The sequence below is a fragment of the Odontesthes bonariensis genome, chromosome 10 (genome assembly GCF_027942865.1).
Source record: "Odontesthes bonariensis isolate fOdoBon6 chromosome 10, fOdoBon6.hap1, whole genome shotgun sequence".
NCBI lineage: Eukaryota > Metazoa > Chordata > Actinopteri > Atheriniformes > Atherinopsidae > Odontesthes > Odontesthes bonariensis.
Window position 1 is genome coordinate 12071031 of NC_134515.1, and position 9515 is coordinate 12080545.

At 40.5% G+C, this 9515-nt stretch overlaps 1 protein-coding gene across 1 annotated transcript; it reads left to right on the forward strand.

Annotated features, from left to right (window-relative positions):
• Nucleotides 1–3645: 3645 nt before the first annotated feature.
• LOC142390096 (transmembrane protein 26) lies at nt 3646–8113 on the forward strand. The gene is made up of 4 exons (XM_075475464.1): nt 3646–3839; nt 6487–6631; nt 7228–7959; nt 8069–8113. Exons 1-4 carry the CDS (start codon nt 3646–3648, stop codon nt 8111–8113), a joined length of 1116 nt encoding a protein of 371 aa, XP_075331579.1.
• The last annotated feature ends 1402 nt before the right edge of the window (nt 8114–9515 follow it).

Sequence of the window (9515 nt, forward strand, 5' to 3'; positions counted from 1 at the left end):
CCCCCCCCCCCCCCCCCCTCACTATTCAAAGAATTTTACCAATGGCACCAACAGGCACCAGTAAAAACGTGACGTGAGGTGAACAGGAAAGTTTTCAGTTAACTTTAAGTTAGATTGTGTTATTTCGTGTATACAGGGTTTTATGCAAAAAAATGTCAGAATGTCTGTCACCATTAATTCTGTTAAGTACGTCAAAGTTGAACAGATGTCTAGAGTTAGAGGTCAGAGTTCAAGACAAAACATTCCATTCTAGACTTTAGAATAAATATACAGAAAATAAGGAAATTTACAAGAATATTTCTGGCTAAATGGAAGTCTCGTAGACCAAAAAGAATTACAGAAAAAGCAGCTCAGAGCATTGTTGTGTCTAAACTCCTGGTTGACTGTTATAGAAAGAATAAACACTGGAGTGCTGGTCCATGTCCTGATGTGTTATACACCTGCACAAATATAATCTCCATGGAAGAATCATGAGATAGCAACCTTTCCTCTACCTTCACCGCAAAAAATCAAAATCAGGAGTCTGAAAGTCAACACCTAAACAATTCATGGCCACAATCATCAATGGTATTTTTGGGTGGAAAGGGGTGGAGAATATACAATATAAATGAGACGCTGAAATACATATTTTAGCTTCTTGGTGCTATGGATTTAAAGAGATTTATAAATAACATGTTTCAGCTCGTCTTGATTTTACATTCTGCTGTTTTCGCATCTTATCTTTTTTCTCATTTGCCTTTTTTCCTAGATACAACAGGCAAAGTTTTTGGTGAAAAAGCTTGGATAAACCTGCTTCATGCTTCCTACTCCACAAAAAAATGAGAATGTTAGACATATTACACGTAATTATCGTAAGATACTGGACAGAATCTCCAAATGAGTGTTGCTTCATGTCTGCATGTTTTAGCTGTTTAGAAAAAAAAGAAAAAAGACAAAAAAGACAAAAAAGACAAAAAAGACAAAAAAGACAAAAAAAACAGTTCATGTATAAATGTATTTCTATGTTGGGAAAATAATTGATCCATATTTACAGTTTGAAGAGTGAGGAAATTACAAAAAAACATCATTTCAGCCGTCTGTCTGGACTTATTAAGTACTCTAAAGTTCCTGGACAGCATCGACCCACGCAGCATCCTCATTGAATACAATTCAGTTTATTTATATTTATACAAATAATTGAATTGAATTACAACAGCAGCAACATACCCACACACTCTTCGGTGATTGCTCAGGGGGCCATTTGCATATCTTTTCCCTCTTGTTGCTCCATGTTTTTGCGTGCAGGGAGTAAATCTGTTATCAGGGCCAGAGGTGCAGAGGCAGAGCAGGGCAGGGTGCTCTCTGAGCAGGGAGCCTGACAGGCTGGTCTCTCCCAAGCAGATAACTTTGTTCTGGGCCAGGAGAGATGACATCATGACGGATGGCAATGAAGATGCGAACGCAAGGGGCAGGAAACCTTATCTCCTACGATGGCACCGGGGGCGACACAGACACACAAACGTACACTTGTGGATCACGCCACGGCACACAGATACTCCACTTCAGTAGACTTGAACAACAGTCACTCCCAGCTACACTCACACACACACAGAGGAATACACACCTCTGACATGTCTACTCCTTCAGAAGCCCTAGGAGGTGGCACTCATATAAAGGCAAAATTGGACAGATAGAGGCCAGGTCACTGTGTGTGGTTGCGTTGGCAGGAACTGAAAATATTTTGGGAATACACTGAGGACACTGATATCAGCGAGGAGTCCAGCTTGTATTTTAGGTTTGTACAGCATGCAACTGTGCCATACATATTGCATGAATTCTGTTCAAAGTCTATCAATATGCACGATAACAGAGCAGGCTCTGTTTTTGATGCAGAATATAACAGTTACAAGGGAACCTGAGATGAATTTGTGTCTAAATCAGAAAAAGTTGTGTGAGCTGGTAAAAAAAAAATCTCTAACACTTTATAAAGGGAACAATATCTTAGAGATTTGACAAGGTCTATGGATTTTTCTTATATTTATGTGTCAATTATGCATCTTTGATCATTTCAAGTTGCCAACTCGTAAAAAAATCCATGTGGCATCAATTTCTATTTGATCTTCTTGAAAGATTTCTACTCATTAGCATCACCATGACAATTCTCCAGATCATAAGTGCTCCGAGATTTCATGTGTCAATATACAGTTGGCATTGTTTAGCTAAAAATAATTTGCTCAAATTTCTCTAACAAAAAATGTGAACTGTACCATAAAACCAGGCTGAATGAATTTTTTTATTCATCACTGCATAAAATCAGAAAATAGTACCGGCAGTGGCATTTTCTTTCATGCAGGGTATTAGTTATATATGAACAAACCCTTGGTATAAACTTTTAGATCGTAGAAGGTAATAAAATGGAAAGTTTCACATACATGTGTTTTACTGAAGATTTTTGTCTGGAAATAGGAGAAAAATCTCAGCCTTTTGATTTGTGTTATTTAAATTCCAGTTTGTGGAAACTGCTGCTTAGAAATTAATATTTAAGGTATACGTCACAATTAAACAACTTCAGGTACCTCACTTATTTTAAGATGATTGCTTTTTGTATCAATTTTTCAGATTTTTTACGTTTGAGAATACAAATGTGACTAAATGTTTCTTACTAAACATGCACACAAATGCATAAATATAATACGGACAGTAAAACAGAAAGGTCAAATTAAAATCAACACATGCGCAACATTTAGGATGTTGCCTTGCCTTCTTTCTAAATAAAGTTGGCCAGCACATATAAATAAATGAATAAATATATAGATTAATAAACAAATAGATAAAGAAACTGACAGTAAGTATTGTGAGGGAAAGAGAGCGGTGACATACCACAAAGTCCTTGACCTGAATTGAACCGGGTTCAAAGAATCTTAATATGTTGTCAATCAGACTCCGTCAGGGAACGGGGATCAGATTTTAGCATTCCAGAGCAAAGCCCCTTGGAGTCATTTAAAACTGACTGCAGATCAGTTTGTTTAACTCTTGCTTACTAATCACGGCTTGCTTTGATTTCCCTGAAAGCTCTGAGGATTTCATCCTGCTGACTAATTGACAGCGAAGGCTGTTTGCATGCTGACACATCATGCAATAGTTACTAATAGTGAAGGCTGAGCTGGGTTTGAAGTGTAATGGTGTGGGTGGTTACATCAAGTTTATAGAAATGTCTGATTTTTGGCAGCATCGCACTGACTATTCTGCTTGAATTCGCAACATTTCTTAGATTTACTGCAAATAAAAAACCTTTGCTTATTCGACAAAAATACGGTAACAGCAACACGAAGCATTTATCATGACAACATTGTCTGGCAGCATTTTATTGTCCACTGTTTTGGATTCTGTCTGAGCTTTTCTGTTAACTTGCTGAACTGGCCTCAACTTCCATCAGCCTTACAAGAATGAGCTGTTGAAAAATAGATATGGCACACACACACAGGATTTCTCCTGCAGTCAAATAGTGTACTGTTCCACTGTAAATGAATTGAGATGAATGGCTCAGCCACTCCAAGCAACTTACTTAAGTTTTACTTTAGTTTTTCTTTTCCTAGTTGCAGTGATTCTACCCTAAAGACCCATAATAACGCTACTGTATATGTTGCAGGTTTTCTGTGGGGCACCATGTGTCGCCTCCTGAATGTCTTGTTGGCTCTACTGAGTCGCTTCCTGTTTGCTGTCCACGGGGTGGTGACAGTGTGGCGAGTGGTGGCTGTTAAAGGGGAGCCGCTCTATTGGCTGCTGCTGACGGGTGTGGCTCTGCTGGGCGTGGAAATGGCTGTCACTCTGAAATGCACCCGGAATGCAGAGTGGAAATGGTAACTCTGAACAAACCATGAGTTTACATTCTACACAATGCGCTCTGTTGATGTCATGATTAGCCTGTTTAGATATTCAGCAAATTAGGATACATAAGTTTATATTGTCCATGACTTAAATAGTCTGATAAGACTAAACGTGGCCAAAGCACACAGGGAAGATCAATACAAGCATTAATGGTGGCATAGTTTCACCGACTAGCAGGTAAACAGATTTTTGTATGTCTACACAGGAGCTATCAATCGCAGTAAACTCCAGTTTTATATTCAGCCAAATACACAATGAGGCTCACATCTTGGCCCTAAAACTGCACCCTTGTAATAGAAATTCCCAGCAAAAGCGCAGTAGAACTGTAGAGACAACAGCCAAAAGACCCTGAGCACCAACTTCTTTGTGTTGATATGGAAACATTTACTTATAACCATTACAAACCAAGTACAGCTGAGGTCGACGGATTAATCATGTGAACAGCATTAAGCTCAAAAACAACACAAAGGAAAAATTAGTGGTGTTTGAGAGATGAAGTCAGCTAAATTTATCCTCTGGAGAACACAAATGTCCATTTGGTAGATTTTAAGATAAATCCTGATCAGAGTTATTCGCACCTCTGAATCGTTAGCACAAAATTCAGAATATCTTCAGAAATTGATACAATTGAAACCAACTTCTTTAGATTAGAATATTTATATAAAATGTCCAAAGTTACAGAACAACAAAAAAGGAACCTTAGTGATGAATCTGAATGAGTTTTTCAGACAATATGCTGAGATACCTGTGCATTGTTTGCTGTTGGTGTTACTCCATTTAAAAAAAATTGTCTGATTGCCAAAGATCTTGAAATCTCCAATTTAAGTGGTTTGTAATGTTATGAAGAAGTTTCACAGTTATAGTACAGTTAAGATGCATATGAGGTATTGTGCTAAAAAGAAATTCAGAAAGATAAATCTGGAAGCCTTGAGGCTAACTGTAGAAAACAAAATTCTATTCAAAACATCTAAAGATCTTTGGGCTGCGCTGTAGTGATCAGGAGTGGTGTTCTCGGCCTTTGTTATACACTGCACACTGAACTAAGAGGGTCCCCATAATTGAAGGCCAAGAAAGACATCACATAAATACTGTTCGACCAAATAAGACATTTTTCTTTTAAAAATAATTGGAAAGTACTTAAGTGATTGACAAAAAAGTTGATGGGTAGAAAAGGTATTTCTCTGTTTCAAAAGGATCAAATTATTGGTCTGCATCATGCAAACAAAACAGCTAAGGAGCTGTAGTGGCATTATCTGGACTTGTTTCAGTTGGTCACGTCTAGGCTCAGCAACATTATGAGCCCAAAGAATGAGGTCAGCTGACTGCCTGTATACACTGAATGACCAGATTTTTCCATCAATCGATTTTTTTTCCTTCCCTGATGGCATTCCAAGATGATAATGCCAGGATTCATCGGGCTCAAATCATGAAAGAGTGGTACAGGGAGCCGTTTTCACTCATTGATTGGCCTCAACAGAGTCCAGACCTTAAGTCCACTGAGAATCTTAGGGATGTGCTGGAGAAGACTTTACGCAGCAGTACGAATAGCCAAATATTAATACAAACTCTTGCTTAAAAATGTATTAAAATCAGGATGGCATTGCATAAGCTTATTGAAATGATGGCATGGGGAATGTGTGCCGTAAACAAAGCGAAAGACGTTTCCTGCCTATTTTTTCTTTTGGCCAGGTGGTGTAAGTATCAAAGGAGTGGTGAAATCAGACAATAACCAAGGTATTATTCAGTGACATGTGCTGTCTAGTATCAGAAAAATAGGATTGGGTTGAAGGTCTTAGATCCCACACAGTTTTTGCTCGTGTGAAAGAGTTGACATTAAGGATTGAGCTGTTGTTGGCAGACTTTGTAGACCTATTTTGTGTGTGGAGTGAACAACTCCTAAACTTGTAACTGTGGACATTTTACAACCCATCTGCCCATAGCCATGAGAAGCGGCTCGAGTAGGCCCTGTAAAATTCTCTGCCACTAAATTCTGTTGTTCTCCGCAGCTCTTTTTCTCTCCTTCAGTGACAATCAAAAAGAACTCAATACCTTCGCTGTGCTGTTGTTCTGACTTTCCCTGAGCTAATACTGTGGGCATGCTAGCACATCTCTGTCGTGGTTTCTATGCAGTCATGGTGAAAACGTCCCCAGCTGGTTTGAGTCACTTCTAAACGGCTAGCTTTTTATTTAAAAAAAAGAAAAGCATGAGTAAACATAAGCACACGTCAACCTTTATTATCAAAACCTCAAATGATATGAGCATTTAATGTCACACCTCATTCGACACCACATCGTGTTTTATTCAAATGCTGTAGCTTTCAGGCACACATGGACCGAAAAACCCCAGACACAAGCTTTCTTCAGGCCTCTCTACTTCTCACTGACTCTAACTTTGAAGTTCTGTCCTCATGGAGGAGGCTTTGCACTGTCAAGTGGGATTTGCATATATGATGAGAATAATTGCCTGTCTGAAATTCAATACTACTTTTAGGGGCGGAAAGGACGCTTTCTTCTTCAGCGCGTGGCAAAAGACTTTTTGAAAAAAAAAAGGGTGTCACTAAAAATAACCCACCCCCACCTTTCCACTCCCCTCCCTCTCATTTGGTGGTCCTCTTTAAGGTTCTCCCCCATGGTTTTCCTGTACCTCAGTACTGTCATCCCATCCATTTGGTTTCTGGAGCTGAGCCTGTTACAATCCAAGCTGCCCCTCAACAATTCTTCCGGCCATGAGCTCCATTTGCTGGCTCACATCCCGATCACAGCGGTAAGCGTCCTTCCACAAAAGTGCCCTCCCTGCCTAGCACTCCATGCAGTCACATTAAAGCGACACCTGATATCAGATGAGATTTAAATCTAGCATGGGGGGTGGATAAACTATTAGTTGCAGGAAATGTGTAATAGACACATTGCGACAGAGTCCAGCTCGGCTCCTGCTTGGAAAGCTCTCAGATCTCTGCCCTTCTGGGATGGTTTCAGTGCGATTTCTTTGATGTAGGATTTGGGAGCTTCTTTGCTCCTTGGCAGTACTCGAGGCTGGATGGCAACGTACAACAAAAATGAAGACTTAGTGTCTTAAGACTGTGTTATAAAAGGTGCTTTCACTAAAAAAAAAAAAAATAAGGAAACCGGAAACCATTAGGTAAGAGATTCAGCTAATATCAAAAACATAAAGGTATGCCTTGTTGTATTGAGGCTTGCAATTGATTTTTTTTTAAATTGATTTTACATTCTACTATTTCATGCTATGAAATCGCTAAAGAGCAGGTTGTTGTTGAAAAATACAAAAATCAAAACAAGAAGACAAAAAGATTTGCTTTCACAGTTTGCAAATGCAGTCAATGTGTTGTTTCCTTCACCCAGGGCATTGTGGAGCTAGACCCAGAGAACTGGGTGGCTGGCCTGGAGCAGACCATGCTCATCGTGTTGGTTCTGGGTCGCTGGCTGATGCCCAAAGGGGACATGTCACGTGATCAGCTTTCACAGCTCCTCATGGTCTATGTAGGACTGGGCGCCGACATCCTGGACATCTTTGACACTTTCAAGGAACCTGAAGTCAAAACTAACAAAGTGGTTGTCATTACTGGGTTGGCCCTCTTTTCTTGGGCCCTCATGCAGTTTCCTCTGGTTCTCACCCAGACGCAACCCCAAAAGGCGGAGCCTCCTCTCAGGAGCAGGGGTGGACTTTACTGCTGTCCTGGAGCTCCGCCCTCACTCTCCTCCTGCTGCTCAAGTGAAGTTTGGAGCTTGTTGCTCACTGTGGGACTCCAAGACGGCCCGTTCCTGCTGTACCGTTTATACCTCATGGTGCAAGAGCATGTACTGAACCAGCTGATGATTTTCTTCACCTGTAAGAACATCCTCATCGTCCTTTTGGAGCTTTACAGAATCTTTGTGGTGCAGTGTGAGCAGCAGGTACGAGAGTCAGTGTTGGAGAGGTGTGCAGCTCTGGCGCTCCACTGTCAAACGCACAGAGGCACGAAGGAGGAGGAGGAAGAGGAGGAAATGGGTAAAGAGGGACGTTGTGCAGAGCGAAGCTGTCATATAGACATGGAGAGGGCGACCGATAGGGAGGAAGATCAGGGAGATGCCCAGGTAAAAAAAGATTGTAAATGTCGTGAGGCATGACTTTGGCCCTCGGGGGAAGGAATAGCTTTCACACACCAAGATAAGTCAAACCCATCTACCATCTCTTACATCTCAGCCTCATTCAGAGACGGGCTCAGGTCTCTGGAGGGTTGGTGACTAGAAATAGACCACAAGAGAAGAGAATGCTCCCATTGAAAAGATCAGACATGAAATTCTGATAGAACCTTGCAAAACAGGAGGTTTCTCTGCCGAAGGAGTTTAGTTCAGTTCAACACGTTGAACAAGAGCCTTCAGTCTGTTCGACATGAAGAAATTAACAAGGCTGCAGCAACCAGTTAAATACAATTGCTTCGTGCCTCGCAGTTAAACTAATGTGCTTTAATTGGCAACTGTAGCAACTAATAGAATGGTTTTATTATGCTGTTTGCATTAAGGTATAATAAGATGAGGTTGGTGTTGATGTAACTGTAATAGAGACTGGGTCAGCATGACAATTGAACCATTTGATAACATGTCTTTCTTACTTGATAAACATTTTCAATTAAAGCTATTTAAAAAAAAAAAAGTACAGAGCTGCTTGTTTTACTTTGATCGCCATGAGATGGCAGTGTTGCCAAGTCAACCGAGGCACAGCTCAAATGTAGTGTGTGGCTGTGGCACACGATAGAAAGAGAAGAAAAAAAAAAACAGTGTTGAACTTAAGCATTTGTTTGAATTTGGTATGAAAATATCCTCTATTGGTCTGTTTGCAAGATCTAATAATGAGTTGAGGGGGTAGGAATGCTTGTGATGAAATCATGTGAAAGATTTAGTCACTTTCAGGCAGTGGCTTTAAAATCATTAAATCAAATGCAGTCAATCCAGAGACACCTCATGAGAAGTAGGAGGAGAGTGAAGAGGTTTACTTCACTTCAAGGTTCATCTTCCTCTTGAGCACAATCAGCCCATGGACCTGTTTGAGAGCTCAATGCATTTTTATAATGTCTGAAAAAGCACACTCGTGATTATGTGGGAGTGGAATAAGTTCAGCATGATTTGCTCTCACTTTCTCTTTTCTGAGAGATGGAAGGTGCTTTTGAGATCCTTCCACAGCAAAAAAAAAACAAACAAAAAACTACACTAAATAAAAACTAAACTAAAGGAACTATTCAAGAACCCACGAAAGCCAAGAAGTGTTTGCGGCCAGAGCCTGAAGGTTTTGAGCTACGTCACAGTGTGGACAAACAGCAGCAATCCCCTTGATTCACACAGTAACTCCTGACAAACAAGGGCTGTGATGCAGCCATGCTGCATTTATGGATGACCCTCTCACTCTTGAACTGTGTTGAATTTGACTGGGATTGAAGAGTAGCAATGGCAGTGAGTGGAAAGTCAGTCTAAGGCTTTTCAAGCAGTGCCCTGTATCTGTGTTCATCAAACTGCTGCACTTCACCTGGCCTGCAACATAATGATAGGAGCCAAGGCTCTGAATGAGTTGGGACTCTCTGTTTCCAAAGAGCTCTTGACGAAAGAAAGACAGAGTCAGAGGGGAGAGTAAAGAGAGCATTTGTGTGTTTTCCTCC

Coding starts and splice junctions, on each gene's coding strand:
- LOC142390096 (XM_075475464.1), top strand. CDS start 3,646: ATGTGTCGCCTCCTGAATGTCTTGTTGGCTCTACTGAGTCGCTTCCTG. Junction 3,840..6,486: donor CGGAATGCAGAGTGGAAATG/GTAACTCTGAAC, acceptor GTCCTCTTTAAG/GTTCTCCCCCATGGTTTTCC. Junction 7,960..8,068: donor AAGATCAGGGAGATGCCCAG/GTAAAAAAAGAT, acceptor CTTACATCTCAG/CCTCATTCAGAGACGGGCTC.